This window comes from Columba livia, chromosome 7, assembly GCF_036013475.1.
Source record: "Columba livia isolate bColLiv1 breed racing homer chromosome 7, bColLiv1.pat.W.v2, whole genome shotgun sequence".
NCBI lineage: Eukaryota > Metazoa > Chordata > Aves > Columbiformes > Columbidae > Columba > Columba livia.
In genome coordinates, this window is record NC_088608.1 from 7147208 (window position 1) to 7169321 (window position 22114).

General features: G+C 39.7%; 1 protein-coding gene across 7 annotated transcripts in view; it reads left to right on the forward strand.

Moving 5' to 3' along the window:
• The first annotated feature begins 2900 nt into the window (after nucleotides 1-2900).
• Nucleotides 2901-22114, forward strand: part of ZRANB3 (zinc finger RANBP2-type containing 3) — a 42869-nt gene continuing 23655 nt past the window's right edge. The window contains exons 1-3 of one of the 7 annotated variants that reach the window (XM_021296501.2): nucleotides 2901-3109; nucleotides 9374-9532; nucleotides 22094-22112. In XM_021296501.2, coding sequence (XP_021152176.2) covers nucleotides 9381-9532; nucleotides 22094-22112 — 171 coding nt within the window. In that variant the 5' untranslated portion in view covers nucleotides 2901-3109; nucleotides 9374-9380. Of the gene's footprint in view, nucleotides 3110-3135; nucleotides 3260-3309; nucleotides 3565-3636; nucleotides 3841-9373; nucleotides 9533-22093; nucleotides 22113-22114 lie in introns of those variants that run through there. The other 6 variants (XM_021296503.2, XM_021296504.2, XM_021296502.2 and 3 more) reach the window with 6 other exon arrangements.

Here is a 22114-nt window from a genome sequence, read left to right on the forward strand (position 1 = left end):
GCACTCCACCTAGAACATCCAGCTATTTTGAAGCACTTTCACAAACGGGCTTTAAGCCAAGTAGTATAATGTAAGTAAGACTATGATGTGAGGCAAATACACCAAAACATGAGAAATTAAAAACAAGTTAAAAAAAGGAAAAAAAAGCACAGATGGAATTATTATTAAGGAGGAGGAGAGTGGTCGTTTTTCCTTCTTTATTCTTCCATACACAAAACCAAGATCTAATCAGAGGACCACCGCTACAGATTTGCGAAACTCGCCCTTCCCAAATCTTTAAGTTTCTGGAAAACTGCTAACAAACCTAAGCCAGTACACTGCACACCCCTTAAAATAACTGGTACTCAGTCAAACTCATTTTCACTCCTGAGAAAAGTAGTAGTTGATCTTGATAGCAATTTACAGTTTTGTAAAATAAAAAGTGACCTACCAATAGTGAGCAATACAGTTACACTTCAAAGACTTTTAAGACACGAGTCTTAAGTTCATCTTTACCTCAGGGCTTTTTTTTAAATTGAGAAATACAAGCTATAAATTACAGGTTTTCTACAAAATACTCTAACCCTTGACATCACAGTATTTACTGTAAAACAAATGTTTAATATTAGCTGCTTGGCAATACTATCATTTGTAACAAGCAAACGGAAGACTGCAGAAGAAAATATGTTTCCATTTCTTTCTTCTGAATAGCAAATTGTTTGAATAAAACCTTTTGATAAAATTATTTCAGAACATAGTTTTTGTTGCTTGCACTTCAGCAATAAATACATATTCCTAAGCTAACATTCACAAGAAATACTGCACTGGAAGATTGCTGTGATCATGTCTTCTGCTTAGTATTAAACCAAATAGCAAGTCTCAAGTACAATACTCCCTGTATAAGAGAAGACATTATAAAGTAATCCTGTTGAAAATTGCAAGTTAATGCCTCAATGCAAAAAGGCTAGTTTCAGACACTCAGAGAAAAAACCCAACACATTCCCTATTCTATATTAGGCACAGAAGATCTCTCCAATTTCAGGTTAATGAAAAAAGGGCATTAAAAAAAAAAATCAAAAAGAAAAACCACACACCAACAACAACCACCACAAACAAACAAAAATGACAGACACCAACCAAGCAAAACACCACACACTTTTGTAGATGATATTATCTGACAATGTACCCTAAACAAAAGTATCCATCACTCATTTGGAGTTTTTTCCATCACCTTCCAGCTCTCTATAGGGATCACACAAATCCACCAACATGTATTTTGTACTAAAGGCTTAATCATGAAAAACAGAATTTGTGCTAATCGCTTAGTGTGAATAATCTGAATTCTTCTTACACTCAATGTAAGAAACTGCTACACCTCACTTCTTTTTCTGTCTCATTCTGTCTCACTCATGAAGTAAAATCCTTTTTCAGCGTTGAAAACTCATTTTAAAATGTTATTAAAAGAGTGTAAAAACCAGGCTGTGACACAATTTGCTCTCCATTCTACTTACACTTTGGATTATTGTACGCTAGACATATCCACAGGGAGAATTGCCCAACATGCGACACACACACAAAACTAACAAAACAGCCCTCTTCCAACACTATTGTAGGCAGCACGAATATAATATTTTCCCCTCAGACAACATAAGGAGCGGTCTAATAGGAACCCAGGATGGCCGATACGAGCGCAGCCCGGCAACTACTGCTAACCCGGGGAGCTGGACCCGAACAACCCGCCCCTGCAACACCTGGCAGCCCTAGCGTCCGGCCCCGCCGACCGGCTCCTCAGCCCCGGCTCGCCCACGGACCAACATCCCGCAGCGAGGAACCGCAGCAGTGCGGCCGGGACAGACCCCAGGCCGGGCCGGCGCAGGGCTGCTGCGGGCCGAGGGCACAGCCCCGAGGCCGGCCGGCGGCCCTACGGTGGGCCGGCGCAGTAGCGCAGCTCCAGGCCGCTGTGCCGTGCCCCGCTCCCCCGGCGGCGGCCAGCCCTGCCTATATTAGGGAAGGGAAACCGGCCCGGCCTCTCCCCACCGGACCGGGACCCCCCGTTCCCACGGCGGGCAGGTGCAACCGGCCCCAACGGCTGCTGCGCGCGCACCTCCCCCCCCCGCGCGGGCCCGCCCGCTCCGGCGGCGCGGCCGCTCTCCCTCCCTCCCTCAGCGGCTGCCCCCCGCTCCCGCACTGCGGGCGCGGCCGACCGCCCCCCTCCCCCCGCTCTCCTCAGCGGAGTGCGCGGCCCCGGCACCGCCGTACGCCCCCCCGCCCGCACGGGCGCCTTCCCCGGCGCGGCGGCGGGCTCCTTACCGCGGCAGCGCGGCCGGCGGGCTGGGGCCGGCGCGGCGGCGGCCTCACGCACGAGGGGCGCTTAACCCCATCGCCAGCCCCGACAGCCGCCCGGGTTCCTCCTGCTGCCGCGGCAGGGAGAAAGGCCCGCCTTCCCACCGCCACCAATAGCCGCGCAGAAAGATAATGATTAACGGCGGCTTGGGCCAATCGGCGGCGCGGCGCCCTCCCCCAGGGCGGCCGGCGAGTGGCGCCTCTCAGCTCTTACGCGGTGGCAAGCCCGCCCAGAGGGCAGCGACCAACCGCATGGCGCTGCTGAGTTGACAGACGAACAGAGTCACCAATAATAACGCCACCTTGGCGCCGAGACCAGCACTGCCGCGCCCGCCCCCTGTGGGCAGCCGACGACCACTGGCAGCGCGACGGCCCCCGGACGGACTGTTCCCGCCGCTAATGACAGCCCGTGTGTCCCCTCGGCCCCCCGCCCCCAGGCAGCGGAACCCTCTCTTGACCGCAACGCGCCCCAGCAGGCCCGCCGCCGCCTGGCATGCGGTCCATCCCAAGCAGCATCACCCCAGCCTCGCCGGGTGACCCCCGGTAGCCCTCCCGGCAGGCGCACCAGGCGCCCGCACCCCGGGCCGGCGCAAGGCAGGCTGGGAGCTGTAGTCCTCTCCGGGCCCCTCGGCCTGGCTCCAGCCCTCAGCCTCTAGAGCCGGTGGCACCGCCTGAAGCGCCCCATTCTGCGGGCTCCCCGCTCAGCCCGGCCCTTAACGTCATCCCTGCGGCTGCCGCCCTCTCCTCCCAGCCAGCCCGCCTCTCTCGGAGCGGCCTCTGTCGTGAGGTAACCGCACCGCTTTCCTTCCCCGTTCCGCCCCTCACAGCTCCCTCCGCCTTCCCTCCCTCCCCCGCGCACCATCCGAGCGAAGCAAGGGCCGGTACGAGGCACTGCCGAGCAGGAACAGCCCGTTTAACTCGCACCCGGGGAAGTGAGGTGGGGGAGCGGGGTTGGGGGGGGAAGGTGGTGCAGAAAACATAAACTAAACACGCTCCCCGGGCCCGGAAGCGCCGCGCGCGCGAGTGCGCTTCCCGCCCCGCCGCCCTCTGTCGTGCGTCACTTCCGGGCGGCGGTGGTTTGAGCTCCGAGCCCGCGAAGGTGCGGGGGGTTGGCGGCCAGAGCTGTGAGGGGAGCGGCGGGGTCCGGCCGAGCTGCCCTCACCTGTGAGCGGCCTGTCGGGAGCAGCCGCTTCCAGCCTGTTCTCTGTGGTTGTGCTGTGTGCCCGGCGGCGAGGCCCTGTGGTACGGGTGGAGGCTGGGCGGGGAGCGCGGCCTGGCCCCGCGCTGCGGGGATGCGCAGTGAGCGGCAGTGAGGTTGCCCTGGGGGAGCGAGCTTCCAGATGACCCCTGTTCTTTCTCAGCCCGTGCTTGTGCCAGAAGGTCTCGCTATTCCGCTCGGCCTGGCCGCCGATGCTGCTGCTGGGTGATCGTAGCGTGTGCTCGGGTAGTTCTGCTGTTGCGTGGCGCTGCTGTGTGCAGGGAATTGCGTATGTCAAGAAAATCCTTGCCTCTAGGCAGGTATTAAGGTGTCTGTTTTACTCAACCCTAGTACACTGGCCTGTGGAAGAGCTGTTGCATGCTACAGAGCTTTGTGATGTCCTTTGTTCTGATTGCTATTTCTTGTAGCTTTTTTTAAAATGCTGTGTTTTAATGACTTGAATAGTTTGTCAATTCTTTAACATTCCACTGATGGAAAAATGATTGATGAATCAATCAGCCAAGGTTGCGTTATTTTCTTAGAGCCTTAAATTCACTATTAGGTTTTACTGAACATACAGTTGTGGAGCAGTTACTACTATCAAGAGAAAACTTATGAAGCAAATGCTTGATGGAAATACTTGTTTGTTTTAGGCATCTGTTATTAAGCTGCTTTAAAAGGCTATACTTAGTAGCCTGTAAAAATAAATAACGGGTTTATAGAGTGATACCGGCTTGTGTTGACAAACAACTATTGCAAAACTCGAATGGTCCTTATTGAAATACTTGTCAGTCCAGTACCCAACCTTCCAATAAAAAAACATCACCTTGGGTAATATCCTCAACAAGTTAAGTCCCCATATATATACACCTCAGAAGGAGAAGTGTCTATAGTGAAATACAGTATAGCAGCAACAGAACCAAATCCAGTTTGTTGTGTGTTCTTTGTTTTAAATTTTGTTGTACTAGTATTTACGCTGTCTTTGTTACTCAGTGTTTACTTACTTTTCCAGATCGCTTATAAGTTCATTGAACATAGTAGAAGTTGGAGCAGATTACTTTGAAATATTGCTGGTGTTGTTTCTCTCATGTATGAACAGTCTACATGCTTTTATTGAAAAAAAAAGTTTTAGTGCATTTCTTTCAGTTTTCTTAAAAGATAGAAGGACTTTCTTAACAGTTTTCCTGGAAATAATTATTGTACAAATCTATTTCTAAAACCTATTCTATTTTAATTTAATTGATTTTTGAAAAATAGTGGAAAGTGCACTGCATCAGCCCTTTTATAGGTGCATTGTTGTAGATCCCCTTCAAAAAAAACCTTCAGTAGACTTGAAAGATAAGACTCAACTTCGCAAAAGACTCATTGACTCCACACGTTTATTGTGGTGTTCCCAAGTTCTGCACTTCATCATTTTTATTGATTTTTAGGCCTTAAAAATGAATCGTGTTGTAGTTCCATGAGTCTTCCCCATTCCTGCTTTTAAAAGCTGTGATCATTTACTGCTAGCTAATCCTGAGATACTAAAGCAAATTTGGTTGAAAAGTTACTGGGTTTAGTAATTCAGCTATTTAATCTTTGATTCCCTTTAAAACACTTGAGAAAGTATCATACTTTTTTTCTTTTATTTTTTTACTCATAAAACTCCTATAGCTGAATGAACTGAGTGAAAAGTTAGGTCTCCACACCAAACCTTTTAGGTCTACTTTGTATGAGAAAACTGAAGTTCCAGAGCTTGTGATCTAGAGATGTGGGAAGGTTGATGGGATGTGTATTACAACACATTAAGTACACAGAACCAAACGAAAAATTGTAGTTAAAGAAAACATGCGCTAAAATTGCTATCTCTTCTTAGAGCTTCCAAATCTGCAATGGATAGAACAGCAGTCATAAACTGCTCTTCTGCTACACAGACTTTTTTTTAAGACTGTTTTTATTTGTTGACATTACTATGGTGGTATACATAATTGATCTGTCTCAAAACAAAGTATAAATGACCACCACTGCCAAAGTCATTTTACACAAGGAAGGCATAAATTCTCAGTGTAATTATTACCTTAGGAAATTAATAAAAAGCAATTTGGTGGAATTAATTTCTTTCTCTTGTCTTGTTTCATCACTGTTCATACTTGTTTTCTACACAACCAAAATAAATCTTTCATAGGGCCAAAATACCTTTCATAGTGCCTTTTACAGCTTTGGATAGCATAAAATAGTGCTGCAGATATGAATATACACTGAATATGGATTTTTTAAATCACTGCTGTTTATTCAGAAATCATGATGGAAATAATCTTTGAATCTTCAGGGTATGATTCCTTGTATGATTATTAAAAAGTGTGTGTTTACAAAATTTTCTTTAGAAGTAAATCACGGAAGTGAGTGGTGAACAGGTTTGCTGGGTCCACCAGTCATGCAGCATACTTGTGTAATTTTGGCTCTACAGAGATGTTTAGTGTTTGTTTTTGACAGCAGTTTGAAGTACTTAAATCAACTTCAAATGAAAAAAAAAAAAAAAGCTCTGTGGAAAATATTGTGATAAAACTATTGAAGTGATTATGATTGCTTTCCCAACAATTAGAGCTGAAACATTTCTGTTTGTTCAACTGAGAGATGAAGTGAAATGCATCTCTTGGATATACAGGGCTTTCCTTCTGTTAAACAAAATTCACTGATGGGCATGTGTCAAAGAGCCTTAATACTGATCATAGTACTTTTATCTGCTGTCAAATGATCCAGAGGCCTGGGGTATAAGAATACAGGTTTTTTTAGACATATGAGATTCTACTTACAAAAATGGGAGACCAAGAAAAAGTCACAGTCAATAGTGCAATCACACTTAGACAACACAAAATATCTGGTTTGCAAGAGAAATCCAGATTTCCTTTCTCTGCAACTGGCTATTTTGTTGATATTCAAAATGTGTCCCTCTTTATCCTTGGACAGGTTATGTTCTAGAAGTCTTCAGTTAGATGTCTGTATTAGGAAGGGGTTTAGCAGCACTGGGCTTGTCTCTTGTTAGGTTAGCATCTTGAGTGCATGGCCTGATATGAATTGAGGGACAAAAGATTCTGTTTTTCTGCTGATAGTACCAGACTTACTTGGGAACTGGGATTTCTGTACCTTGATCATGCTGTTGAAAGCACAAGAGCAGCCTCTCTCCAGCTGTGAAATTCTTGTTGCTGTGTGAATCACTTGTACTCATCCAGTGAGGAACATCTGACCCTTCAGACCCTTGAGTTACTTGTTTTTGAGCCCAGCGTTAAAACCATGTTTATACAGAAGTCCTTAAATGTGTGTATATATGTGCACACACACATCTATGATTACAGCTAGGATTGGTTTAATACATGTGCTATAATATTTCTAGGGCTTTACATGTGGGAAAAAGGATAACTCTTCAGGAATATGCTTCTTAAAATACATTCTCTACCAGTTAAGGATTTTAATATGAAATAGACCAAAATCCATGCTAAATACAACCCTTATGCCTCAACTTTGAATGTTGCTTTATATTTTAAATTTAAATTCACTTTTTCCTCCGCATAATTCACTTTTTCCCACCTCATTGTCCAGCAGAATGGTACGCTAAAATTGTTGTGGTTATGCACCACTTCATTGTAGAAGTGGTAATAGATGCCCCAGAAGGTGTGCGCAGAAATTCTCCAGTGTTACCCTGTTCAATACTTTCACTATGATAATCTTATGGACTTGACCATGGGTTGATCTGCAGCATTTTTTTTTCCAGTTCTCTGATCGTCTGTGATGTGTATCTTGATAGGTATACCTGTAACTCATAATATAACCAAAAAAAAGTGCTTACTCATCTTCTGTCTGTCTGGATGTCATTAGTCTGACTGATGAAGACAGTGACAGGATACTGCAAAATCCTCTTTTTTTCTAGAGTTCTAGAAGACTTTAGTGGATTTTTGGAACAATTAAGTCCTTTGCGGGGGGAGGGGAACAAGGTGGCTTGGTGGTCCATTTTTTATTTGATTTGGATTTTTTTTTTGTCCTGTTACTGCCATTTTTGTCAACAGTACAGACTGCTGGATTTGTTTGTTCTCCAACAGCGGCAAATTCCCGATAGCTTATTTTTGCCGATCTCTCTAGTCCTCTACTCCTTCCCTTTTCCTTTGGATTTCCCTGATTTTACAACGGTATTACCTGTCCAACAAGCCAGGCTCCGGCTGACTTGGCAGTGCGGGGGGACCCCAGGCAGCACCAGGTTCTCCCGTGCCACCTCTGCCGGGCTCAGCACCATGTAGAAGGTCCCGCAGGGACCGGGTGCTTCCCAGCCACTGGGGAAACTTCCTGGAGGATCCCCTGGCTCACCGCGGTGCGAGGATTGCTCAGGTTTAATCTGACGTAGACCTGTGGAATATGGAATGGTAAAAGGTGTTTGCATAGTTGCGCTAGAACAAAAGCCCCGGCTCTGTTAACTTGAGATATGTATACGTGTGTGCGTAGTGCCATTATAGCTGTATTATCTTTAGTGAAGAGAAGGTGACTTCAGCTGGAAGAGTGCGTATCAAGTTTTGGAGATAAAACTTCATGAATGGAGTTCTTTGGGAATGCAGAGGTGCTGTTCTTTCACTGTGGCATATAATTTCATCTGAATCAATCTGGTTTACTTTCTTGCTTTTAATCCATGATGTTAGAATAAAACTGTTGCAAACTCTGTTTTGCGTAATCATGCTTTATTATGTTGATTTCTTTAACCATTTGCCTTGTCCCCAACTCTATCTTTGTAACCAGTCAGTGTAAAAAAAACAGGTTACTCAGTCCTGCAGGTCCCTGAAGCGAGTGACCGTTTAGCTCAGCACATTTCCTTTTCTGAATATAATGGTTAATCCCATCGAATCATCTCTGACTTCTCAGTTGCTTCAGAAACAAATTAGTATAAAAATATCTGAGCGCAACATGCTCAGAATTTTGCTGTCAAACCTGCTGGCACTATATCTACTGTTAACAATACAGGAAGCTTATTTTGGCTGATGTTCTTTGTTCCTATACTTGCTAAGGTAATCCTGCACCTCACGCAGGTCATGAATCTAAAATAATTAGGTAATGCTTTGTTATAAAGATTTGTTGCTTTCCTCATGTAGTTAGCACACTGCTACTGGATTTTTTAACCATTTGTTTGTCTAAAGTTTATTATAGTTACAAGAGAATAAAAGCTAATATTTCTTCTCTGACCCTATTTCCTTGGACAAAAAAAAGTTACATGTTTAGTCTGAAGCAGTATGAGAATTTTCACTGGTTAATACTGTGGTTTAAGATTGTTTCTTTCTGAGGGGAATAAAGTTCCTTACTCTTCCCCTTCTTCCCCCATTTTTTTTTTTTCTTTCTTTTTTTCTTTTCCCCAAACTGGATGTGTTTTGCCCCTTTTTCCTGATTTGATTCTTAGGATTAAGAATTTTAGAGGACTGTTAGTTCCATCATCAGAAGGTTAAATAACCTTTTTTCCTGTAACTTTTCTGGAAAATGTTTACTAAAAGAGTTGCATTTCAATGTCTATAAGTAAGCTCTATTTGCATGGCCACTAACTATTATTCATCAATAGGGAACTTTCTTAAATAACTGTTTCATAGCATTGAGGAAGTGATATATGCTGAGATCTTCATACTGGAATAGTTAGAATATTTTATTGATATGGAGGTGGTGGGGTCTTCTGCCATCATCTGCAGTATTTTATACTTTCTAGGGAGAATTCTAAAGACTTGAGAAAAATTGTGTCGGTATTGAATATTTCAAGATGGGGAGATTATTATTGTTCCATGAAGCTTTATTCTGTAACATTATTGTAGACCTATCTTTTAAATAAAACATTCTTTGTTTTGTTTACCGTAGGTTCAACATGGCTGGTACATTCCAGGAAACACCTACACTTGAAGCTTCGTATCCAGAAAATGTTGATGCTAAGTTGTCGTTTCTTCCTGAAAGACTGAGAAAGAAACTGCTTCCTTTTCAGGAGAAAGGCATCATATTTGCACTTCAGAGAAATGGCAGGTAAAATTCTCATGATATCCTATGCTAAAAATAATTATTTTAGGTAAATGAAAATTAATTTTTACAAAGGCTATGCAATACCAGCAGCTCTTAGGTGAGTTAGGTTACAGGAATCTTTCATAAACTCTAAGGTAATTTGGTTTAAAATGAGGGTTGTTTTGTCTTTTCCCCAGAGGATGAAGAAATGTTTAATAATGCATTATGTGACAAAGTGTTGTAGTATCAAAGATCTCCTCATATAAGAGGAGGCTGGTATCAGTAGGACCATCCTTTTTGTCATGTTAATAGAGAATTCTTAAAATAAGTTAATTCACATTTGCTTCTTTAGTTCTTAATGGCATGGTAGAGCTGTTAAGAGAATGACTAACAGATCTTGATGCATCTGTGTGGTATTCTATTTTAAACTTGGTACAATTCTGGCATATAATCAGGGTGTTCTGGAACTCATTGAGCTGCAACAGCAGAGCAGAAGACGACTTACAAAGTGCTCAGTTAGCAAGTGCAGCAACTGATAGAGCAGGTATTCAACAATTAAGTACCTGATAAGTCAGAAAAATAGTTTATGCCTCAGAGGCTGGAAATATTTTGTTGAGTAAGAGCCTGTTACTGAGTTACAGGGGCAAAGAAGAGGGAAGGGAAATGCTATTCCCACATTTATAAATTTTTAGAAAATTTAGGCAATGGCAACCTAAACCCATGAAACTACTGCATGTTGTTCTTTTGGAAAGTAACAACATTTTAGAAGTATGGCACAAATTAAAGTATTTTAGCTTACATTTTAAAGAAGGATGAAGTTAGTTTCTGATCATCATCTTGCTCAGAACAAGAGGCTTAGGGTCTAAGGGGTTTGATGGCTGACTTCTGTGATTTTTTTTCGTTTTTTTTCGAGAGAAATGTGCATATCTCTAAAGGTGTAAAATTGGAAAGGAAAAGTTTATCATCAGTTCCTGCAATTGCATGGAACTTTTGATCAAGTAAAATTTCCTCTGAAATTTTTTGCTTTAATTCTATTCATTCGGCCGAAAACCTTCAGCAATTATAACATTGCTGTCTTCAGGGAGTGAAGCAAGCCATCTATTTTATGCTGCCAGAGTAGAAAGATGAGCCCAGCCATTGACATGCAAATCTGAGATTGAAAAGGCTTTATGCTGTATTTGCACTGATTTCCCTGTGACTGCTGGTCATATTAGGTATGTTCCTGCTACACAGTGTGACTGTGAGAGTGAATGCATATGGTTTTAATGGATAGCTAATACTTAGAACAGACAGCAAAGTCTACGTTATTGTTGGATTTATTAAATCCCAAGCACTTGGCTACCATATCTCAGTTGATCTGATTCTAATAAGGGAAAGTGAGGTTTATAAAGTATGTAATTGAGATGCATTTTTGTATACAAAGAGTGAAATAACAGAAGACATGTGTATAGTTTCTTTAATGTTAATTAGTGTAGGCTAGTGGATATATTTGAAAGTGGCAGAATCTTTTGCAGTTTTTTGTCTATTACAGACTTTTCTCAGGGAACAGCTTAACTGTAGGGCTAGATAATTTTTAATCAGACATTTCTTCTTTTATTTTTGAGAAGTAACAATTGTCTGCAATAAGTACATAAAAATGTTCAGAATACCTAGGCTGATGACCCTCTGGCAAGGAGAGAATTATGTTATTTTACTTAGGGTAATGACCTTTATGTTTTCTTTTCTTGAAACCCTTAACTAACAAAAGACTGAGTAATACGGCACTAATGTTTTTAATGTGGCATGCCTATGAAAGTATTTTTGTAACGATTGCAAGAAATCTCATTCTTTGGCATAGCAAATTCTTTATGTTAGCTGGGTTAAGTTGAGGATTTGGTGTGCGCTCCTCAGCCAGCCTTTGTGTAAAGTAGAATGTATTAAGCCAAACTTTCCTGAGGAGTATTTTTTTAAATTTATCCCTTACTTAGGCAGACCTGATTTTCTTTCTGTCCTAAAACAATATAGGAGTCTCTGCTGCTTGTAGCTGAGTTTTCTTATTAGTTTGTCAGCCCTTGCCTCTCCCTAGTCTTTCTCTTTTGTGTACTCCATAATGATTTAAGCCTTCTTTCAGTATTCCCAATGGTATATTTTAGCAGAGTCTGGTACTTTTCCATACAAGTGTCTTTTCTAGTTTAAAAAATACATAAACATAAGATTTGAAGTAAACAGTATGTGCATCTCAGCTCTTCTTTCTTCTCTCCCTCAGGCTATGCACTCCCTTTGCAGTCATCACTTAATCCATGCTTTGCTGCAGTGGCAGGGAACTGGTGTAGAGAAAGTGTTCTGTTGTTGACTGAAGAGATTGAATTAATATTATCTTAGGTTAGACTAGCACCCACTGTGAAAAAGTATTTATTATTAGGGCAAACTTTTGTTTCTTGCATGGAAGGGGCTGGGAAGAAGCTAATAATTCCCTTGTATTTTCCCAGAGCAAAAAATAAGTATGGTGTTGTGATTTGTGCTTTTGATTAATTAGTAAATGAATCAAAGGCTTTTTCAGTAGATGCTGCTGAGGTATTGTCTACACTAACAGAGACTACCTAACACTTTTCTAGGCAATAATAATTCTAGAGCCAATAAGACAGTGTACAGTTCGACATAGGCTAAGATAACCTTTTAGTTCAGATACATGCCTTAAAGGTAAATAACTGCATGTCTTTTTATTCCTTCCTAGAAATAATCCTGCAGAAGTGCACTTGGGGACAGGTACCTAGGGATAGAAACAATATTTGACCTTTACTTAAAACCACAAACATTAACATGCAGAAAAGATTGGTGCACACAAATTCTGTTATTGAAAACTGTTCTATTGGTATGCTTCTCTTTCAGGAAAAGTGTAAGTTACTTTTAAGAATATGTATTTATTTATTTATATGTGCTTTCAACTGTCTCTTAAATAGAAAGCAACAAACTTGTCCCTTCCAGGAACATAAACTCTTAGCAATGGGCTTAGGAAATATTTAGGCTTGTTCACCTCAGTTGTGGGTACGCTGTTGGGAGATGGAGGTAAGCAATTCTCTCTGCTCTTTGCTGGTTATTAGTCATAGTTTGGGGAGATGCGTACAAATCCCCATTTCTTGAGAGCTCAGGATAACCTATTTGCAAGTGAAGAGGCATAAACTGAAAACCTTAAAGTAAACATGTCATCTTGCCTATTTCATTTAGTTTTTCTGAGCAACAGAGTGGAATTTCCATGTAAAATCTGTGAAGTATGTAGGAGAAAGCTGACTTGAGAATGAAGGCCAAAACAGTACTGAGAAGTCACCAGCCCATGGTCAGGTGTTAGCGAAGAGGAGGTGACAGTGTCAAAGCACAATACTCTGGAAAAAGTGGTAGAAGTTTGGGCAAAATATCTAAGATGCAGAAATATTGTACTGATAAGGATTATATTCAGTCTCCCAGTAATCCTTAGGGAAAAAGAATGGAGTGACTGTTTAATGAACATGTAGAAGATCAAACAGTTAATTTAATACTTTTCAGCAATTAAATATGTGGTAGCTCTGTGAGTACCGTAATTTTAAAGAAAGTTTTCTTTTTTTAAAGACGTTGGTTTGTAATGTTTTTGAGTACATTTCACATCTGACAAGTGCCAAAGGAGAGAGAGAGATGATTACATGAAGACGCTAGCTCACAGAATGAGGTGCAGATGCAGGAATTATGAATGAGAGACTGAGCCAAAATCTGCAGAGCTTTCATGGCCAGGGAGGCTTGTTTGGCAGTGATGCTGGAGGAACTGGGAAGCAATTCAAATGGAACCAAAAAATGCATTGTCAAAAAGTGAATGTAGAATGTCATTTGGGAGAGGAATTGTGTGCAGTTTAAAAAAATAAATAAAAAATATTTAAGAACAGAAAAAAGAAATGGTAGTAATCAGAAAAATTACCTGATCTTAAATGTGGACTTTTAGCAGCAAGAAGAGAGAAGAAAATGCAGAGTATTAGAAATACAGGGTACAATTTGTTAGAATGGAAGAGAAGAACCAAGTGAGATAAAGACTACAAGTGTAGGAAATAGGTTGTCAACAGTGATGGAGACAGGGGAAATGGTTTTAGTGTTAGCTGTGTGCGATGAAAGTTTGCCATGGGAGAATCCAAAATGAAAAGTCTGGTGTTTAACTATGAGCATCAGGGAGAGGGCAGATTGGAAGCGATCCGCTTTGAGTATGTGAGACAAGCTGCTTTAATGCAAGTGAGAAAAAGTAAGGTCTTAAACAAGTGTGAGTCAGATTCTGACTGACTTAATGGAAGTCGGAAGGAGGGGGAGAACATAGGCAGAGGAGAAAATTACCCCAAAGGTAGCTGGGTAAACAATTTAAATCCATATACTTTATCATATCTTTGTATTGTATTGAAAGGGGGACAAGTTAGAGTAGAGGAGATAAATCAATACAGATCAGCAGAATTTTTTAGTTCAGAGATATATGCCAGAAAACAAGTGGGGTATTCTGTCAACAGTTGAACGGATGGTTGTTTTTGAAGTATTTGGAAGGTACAAAAGTGTTCTGAAGTATTGGTATGGAGAAGGAACCAAGAGTAGGAGAAAACTAAACACTATTTTTGAGACCTTGGGGTACTAGAGGGAAAAGATGTTGAGTCTGGGAACTACTGAAAATGGGGAGACTAGTGATGAGACATTTTTCTAGGTAATTCTTTTCCTTCTTGCCTGTTTCAGCTAACTTTAAAGGAGGAAGACATGCCGAGACTAGTTCTTCTGTAGTTCTTGCAGTGCAGATCACTGCAGGGAGAGGGTCACTTGAGAAAGTAACCATAAGTAACTACATTTCATTAAAAGCCATTAGACTGCATTCTAAGGAAGAGCTACTGTTGATCCCAGGTATTTCAAACACACCAGTTAATACTGAGGTTAAGGTTTGTAGCCTAGATTGTCAGTAGCTGAAATTAGTTGATGTTGTTCCAACTGTTCCAATTAACTGAAGTAAATTTTTCTTGCATTAAGTCAGCCGGTGAACGAATTTGTCTCTGAAGTCAGCAACTGAGTAGGTAAAGTATTTTCATTATCGCTATTAGGTGTGTTCTTGACTAGAATTTTTATCAATTAACAGTTCAGTTAATATATTTTAAAAACCTATTGAAGTATCTGAGCTTAACCTTCAACTTGACCACTTTGATATGTGTTATTCCACACATTTTTGTGAAAGCTACTACAATATGTTGGTAAATGTGTTCTTGTAGCTTTCAGATCTTAGTAAAGCATTTTAGATGTTTTTTTCAGGTACATGTTGAGGAGTGTTGGAGAAAAGCATGAGACAGCACAACTCTTCTCCTTTATACTCCTTTGGAGAATCATTAACACTGCAGATGTGGCAATTCAGTGCATTTTACATTAGATTTAGGGTTGTTTGGTTTTTGGGTTTTTTTAAATACTTAGTGTAGTTCAAGAGCAAGGGTATAAGCTAGCTTAAATCTTCTGGGGCTCTATTTTTGGTGAAACAACCTTGATTATTTTTGCAAGGAAGTCAGCTCTCTTTGTTCTAGTTTTAGGACAGCACGCTGTGATTACTGACACACAAATGTGCTTGCGCAGTTTTATATAAAAATGTACTAAGTTCAGATTCCTTAAATAACCCTTGGTTGAGATGTTAGTGCTAAAGTGTTGGCTTGCGAGTAGGAGGTAAATTATATGTTGTAGCGTTATATAAAACTGACTCACATGAGTAGGTGAGAATCCCAAGAATATCAGGACACCCACACTAGTGAAAAAGAGATGCGAGCTTCCTCTGTACAACATGTTCCAAAGGGTGCATTAACAAAACCAGCTTTAATTTATTTGAGTAGTAACAAAATTTTTCAGTGTTTTAAGAAATGAAGTGCTACTGCTTTGAGTATTTGTATTTGAAAATGCATTTAAGTGAAGGAGTTCTGAAAAAGTTACCTGTGGTTCTAACTATTTTTTCTGCGTAAATAGCTGTTGAAAATTAATACACAAGTTAAATTATCCCCACAAGCAAGGAGTAGGTGTATTGGATTGCTATAGCCCGTTACCTTTTAATCCTCTGTGTAAGAAAGCAGAACTGTCTAGTTTAGACAGAATATGACTGCAAAGTATTTCTGTAGTTACAAGAAGCCTCTAGCACTGACTGTATGACTTTGTCGGATTCCTGGTTATATAGACCTTAGATATATGCCTGTGTGTTATTAATTGGTCTTCTTGCAAGAGCGAAGTTCAAAATGAAATTCTTCATCTTTGCAAAGATACTTTGCTGAATTAGTCATAATTAATATAAGAAACTCTATATTGTTTGCTTGGTTAATATTGCTAACATTTTAAAAGAGGTGACCTAAATGTAACCCAGACACACAGAAATAGAAATAATTTTCATTTAAACATTTTTTCCTTCTCTGAAACTCATTTTTATGAATCTGTTTTAGTATTAACCTCTTTCTGATGCAGACTATTTTCACGTGGCTATATAACATATGCTACATGAGCTTAGCCTCAGTTTCCTTCTGCTTCTCCAATCAACTCATCTACGTAAGATTTTAAAGATCTGCTTCTCCTTTCGCTTTGCAAAGTTGGTTCCAATCTTGACATCAGCGCTACCACGAGCTCTTTCTGTGCGCTTTGAGGTTTGAAAAGTTATGCTTTCAGTCCTTCCAGAGGCAGAACCTTCCTGACCAGAGCTTCCACAGGGCTAGCTTTTGGATTTCTTTATTAGTTCCTTTTTTTCTTTTTCTTTTTTTCCTAACTTCTAGTTTCTTGCCAAGGTTTGCCGTAGTAAGACTCTGTACATGCACTTTTGCTTGGTGCTTGATACCTCTATAAGACTGTTCCAATAATGCATCCTAACTCATGACTATCTGCTTCTGGCATTCTGATTCATCCAGCCTTGTGTGGTCCCATAAATTGTGTGGTTCTTTATATCTAGAAGAAAAATTCAAACACAGCAATGGGTTTTGTGCATAACCTCAGGTGCTTGCATTTGTGTGGGGATCAACAGTAAGGTTTTGGACCTATGTACACCTGAGGTGAACCAGCACGGTAGACTTGTTGCTCTCTTCTCTGCATGCCTATTCACTTACCAGGATATGTTCTCACACAAAGCTTCCAGTTTTGCTCTTTGTGTTTGCGTTTTAGTGGAAAATGTAGTTTTATTTTAAAGCCAATACATCTTGAAATCAAAAGGGTTGTTAAATCCTAGTGGACACCAGACTATGTGGTTCCTTTCTATCTATGAGAGAGATACCACAGTGTCTGAAGCCCATTGCTAACCCTACGACTGCAAAGAGGTTATGAAGAGTAGGAAGATTGTAACAGAATATGCTGCATCCCAATGAGATTCTGATGCTTTCTGTTAGGGGAAAAAAAAAGCAGATTTCCTTGGTAAATGGGCAGGGATTCAAATGCTACGTACAGGATTCACTGTGAAGAAGGAAACAATTAAAAATGAAATGGGAAAGAATCTGAAAGAACTTGCCATTGACTGCGGTGCTTTTTGCACCGTTGAACTTTGCTGCTGAGACTAAGTGTAACTAAGTGTAACTGCTTCTCTGAAACTTTTGACCATGTGGGCTGAGCTTATAACAGGATATGAAACTGCGTATCATAGCTCTGATTTATATTCTTGGATAGAGCTATTATTAAGGTGTCATAGGAACAGATGGGGTATGAATGATGAAGCTCAGATTGGGTAACTACCAGTTGAGAGGAAATGACTAATTGAACTTCAGAGAACAAGAAGTCTGTCTTCTTGCAGTCAAAATATGTGAAACAAAAATACATATTTGTCCCTTCAGTGTAGCTGAAGATCTGTTTCTTCTGCTTTGACAGCATGGAACCTTTATGTTCATGTTGGCAGCTTGTCTAACTGCAAAAATATAGAACATACTGAAGCTATTTTTAAATAGAGGCTGCATATTTTTAAGGTTATGTAAAGCAAAATGTAAAGTGTTGCTTTTTAACAGCTTAATGAATCTATTAGACTTCTTATAAGTTCTGTGTGATCTGGGCTATAATGATGGGGAAGTTCTTTACATTTCAAATGTAATTTTTGTGATTATAAATGGGAAACACTTTATGGTTTCCCTCTCAGTAATATAAGCTATTTTCATTGTCCTAAGTCTAATGAAAAAATATTGGACTTGTTGTATTTTGTAACTACATTAAGCAGACATCTTTAAGGTTCTTATTCTAAAACTGTAAAAGCTACAGAGGATGAATGCTCTAAAATGCATTAAGTCATAAAATAATAATAACATAAGTGGAAATTAAGAATATTATTAGTTTTATCCACTTCAAATTGTATCACAATCTCATCCTGTGTGTCATGTCAAAACTCCTATCGCGCGTAAGTGTCAATAATGTTAATTAATTGGCATAAATCAGCAATTTTAAACTGCAGTACTTCAGGAATTGGAGTATGAACAGTGTGGATCAAAGCAGTGATTCATGTTGCTGTCTGCATCACAACAGAGGACTTAACACATTCACATACTCTAACTGGAGCTTTAAAAACTATTTTGTGCACCTGATTCATATAAATCTGTGTCTAGTCAAGTGTTTAAATGACTAAATGTATGGGTTGCAAGTAAAGGAAGCGGGTTGAAACTACTTATGACAAAGCTATTTCATTGTTGGGTGGCAAAAGAGAATGAATACTTCAGCAAAATATCACCATAGATATGTAAGTTTTATGCACATGGGCATTTCTGTGGAATCCCTATTTGTATTGGTACTGCAGAAACACAGAAGATAAAATGGTGTTGATCACTTTACCATGATTATCTTTTAGGAGTGGTTACATTATAGATAAAATGGTGGCAGTTACTTTGTACTGCCATTTATTTACCAGCAACAAATGTTGAGCCTCAATAAATACTTAAAAGCCAGGACCTTTCTCACTACTATGTAAGAAGTTTTATTTCTGACATATTGGGTGGAAGTTAATACACGTGAAAACAGAAGATATCCTATAGCAACATACTAGCAACATACTATGCAACATACTAGCAACATACTATGTTTGAAAATGTAAAAAGTGCAAAAAGAAAAGCAGAACAACTTTTTATTCTTTGGCAGATACTGAAGTAAAAAAAGTGAGAGTGTAATGAAAAAAAATCTCATTTTATGGAAAAAACATCTGTTACTGTGGTTGACGTATTTTTAAGACCTTTTATTTTAATTGCTATCCAGCTTCTAATTGTCAGAGCCATTTGTAAATCACTCTGAATTTCTTCATTTTAGCTTGTTATCCTGAAAAAAAAAAGAGGGTCCAAATAGTTCACACATACCAAAGAACAGTGTAGTACAATCTTATGTAGTCTCACTTTAATTTCTGTGTGTCTGAACTGACATAATTAACACTTCATTATTTATGCAATTCTACTAAAATATAAGTTGATATGTTGAGAAATACTGTATTTGTCAGCACAAGTTGACAGGGAATATTTGTATTCCTGTCCTCTTTACCGCATTTCCTGACTACCAGATACTACCAGATGCTACTTGGATGCAATAGACTCTTGGTTATTCCTATATTTGTACATTTGCTCTGATATCCTTATATTAAATATACTATATCGTTGAAGGTCTTTGGTTTACTCTCGAGATGCCTCTGCTCTGTAGCTAATTGCTATAGTCTTACTAATTTCTTGCATTTGTGTAAAGAGTTTAAAGGACTCTGCAACACTAAGTTGCTGTGCACTCTAATTGATTTCAGGCTTCAAACTGTTTGTTAAAAACACAATTGATGTCCTGAAAGCAGATGGCCTTGGAAAGAATCTGCAAGAAGAAAGCCTTGTTTTGTAAACTTCAGTTTAAACAATTAGCAATGAGTATTATTAGTAAATGGAAAAAAATAAATCAGTTTTTGAAGTGAGCAAATTAGAATTGTATATTAGTTGTCTGCAAAGAAATGTCTTTGCCCAGCCGCAAATCACAGGCATTTAGGCCCCACAATCATGAGTTGCCACTAAAAATAATTCTCTTCCTGCCTTTTTTCTTTTGTAAATCTGCGCAGAGTTGGGGAGGTTTTGTTATATTTTTTTCCTTTGTTTTCATCACTCCATCCCTAATGACTGGGTGGTTACAAAGCTATTGCAAATAGATCGTTTGTTACTTATAAAAATTAAGTTATATAAGAAACATTTTGAATTTTTGCGTGTGTGTGTGTTAGTTGAAAGATACTGATGAAAATGGTTGACCTTGAGATTGACACTGGCAGATGGAGGGGGCAAACAGCAGTGTGCTCTCTTTCTCAGGATACCAAACATTTATCTCACACATCATGTCTGAAAAGTGCAAGTGAACATTTTCTTCTGAGATTTCTATTTTGATCTCAGAAATGTCCTTTTTTCCCCATGGCAAGATGCATGGCATTAGACACAATGGCAGCTCTAAGTGGATGGTGCTATAACAAGCGTTAATCATCAGTATAAAGTGGCTGGGATTTGTGCAGAAAAGACAATTTCTGTTGTGGTTTTGGGTAGGTACACTAACTTCAGAGCACCTAACACTATAAAAGCAGTTCTGTATTACTTCAAAAGGTTTTCAGTATCAAAATACAGAACATTTATGTCTCGGTGTGTTAAATTTTATTATAGACATAAAGACCTGGCAGAACTTTTCCACTTTTTTATGGAAGGAACATTGAGTTACATGGTACAGTGAGCACATATCTAGTTATATGGCATAGGAGTAGTTTCAGCTTCTTTAGAGTTTGCGGTGTCTGGGAACAGACTCTGAAGAAGACTTCATCCAGAGCAACCCATCAGGACCAGTTTGTGTCCCCAACTGAAAACTACTGGGGATAACAAGTGAAAAGCACAAGGCAGAAGGATAATTGAGCCTGGGCGAAAACCAGCAGAGTGGCCTGTAAAGTTTGTTCCCTTCCAGAGCTTGAAACATTTGATAATTCCTAAGACTTGGTGCTTTTTTTCCTGTCAGTAAACATTTATAAATCCTCAAGCGAAGCAATGGACTGCACAGAGCTGTCAGTCTGTTGCTGTCACTTAGTTCAATGAGCAGCACCCACTGCTGCATTTCAGTCAGTGGTTTGATGAAGCCCGTGTCCGTTGTGTGGCACCGTGATGCCAACTGGTGGGAGTTATTATTCCAGTTTGCTTTTTCTGACAATATAGAAAATTATACAACGCTTGAAAAGCTTCCTAGATTACTTAGTAGCTGGAGAAATCATCTAATTGCCGGTTAGTTACCTGGAGCCCAAGCAGGTATTGCTGTCGAACTCTGACAATCCTTACAAAGCTTCAGAAATTCGCGCTTTGGGTGAGATATTGCCTTGGAATTCCCAGCATTGATTCTGGTCAGAAGATACTTAGTAAATCTGTATCCTCATACAGCCCAGGGTTGCTGTAGGAGAAAAGGGAACTGTAAGTCATCACCTTGCTGTAAGACTTAAAGGGAGTGGGTTTTCTGCTCAGCTTTCTTATCTTCACAGTTCTTGCTCAGACTAGTGCCTTCCTCTGAATTTATTAGTATATATCAATTTAATCTACATGTTTTGTATACTATTTGCCAGAGGTAGAAAAAAAGTTCTTGTAATTATTTAGGTAATGCTTTTGAATTGGATAGGCTTGTTGGTTAGATTTTGAGGGGTTTTTGTTTATTTGTTTTGTGTTTTTGTTTTCCAGCTTGGAAAAGTCTATAAAGTAGTGGAGGTAAAAGTTTGTGAAATAACCAAGAGCTGAGTTTGTAAAATAGCTGAGGGTGCACATTTGGAAAGATGTCACAATACCCATTTAATGACTTAACCAGATGTTCATCAAATAATTTCCTTTGTCCTTTATCCAGTCTCAAAGATTTGATGAAGCAACTTGCATGGGCTGGGAACATTTAAGTTCCCTGGACCCTACTTGAGTTAAGAATGGATGTACTAAATAACTGAAATAAACTAAATAACTTAAAATACCCATAATAAAATTATATCGAAGATGGCATTTAGTGTTTAGAAAATGTAAATGTGCTGAATAGAATTTACTAGTCTTGACTGGGGACTTGGAGTGATCATTGTCTTTACATGGAGTAGCATTAATTAGGTGACTCTAAAATGGGAAAAAAAATCAAGTTCATTTTCTAATACTTTAACTAGTATGATTAGTGGGGGAGAGGGAGTGTTTCTATTTCAAAACAAATGTGACAGCTCTGGAAAGCCCGTTTTGAAAATCTGTCTGACATATAAATAATTGTTAATCACGAAGCAACAAAAACATTGCTGTTTCTGAAAAATAACTGAAAAAAAAGATGCACTTCTTGCCTTGAAAATGTCTCTCAGGGTTACAATTAATATAGCACTAGACCGAAGCAGCAATTCAATATTACAATGCAAGTTCTTCAGTAATGCTAACAAATTAAATATATGTTTTTAGAACAATTGGCAAGCATAATTTCATATTCGTACCCAATTTACCTATTGTAGTTGATATCTCTAGGAATGAAGTCTACTTTTTTCCTTTAATTGGTTCAGTGAATCCATAACTTAAATTTATAGTAAACAATACATAAGTATTGGTTTAGTTGTTATATTTACTATTAATTTCTGCTTCTCCCCCTCTCTTCTTCTTTCTTTTTTAGGTGTATGATTGCTGATGAGGT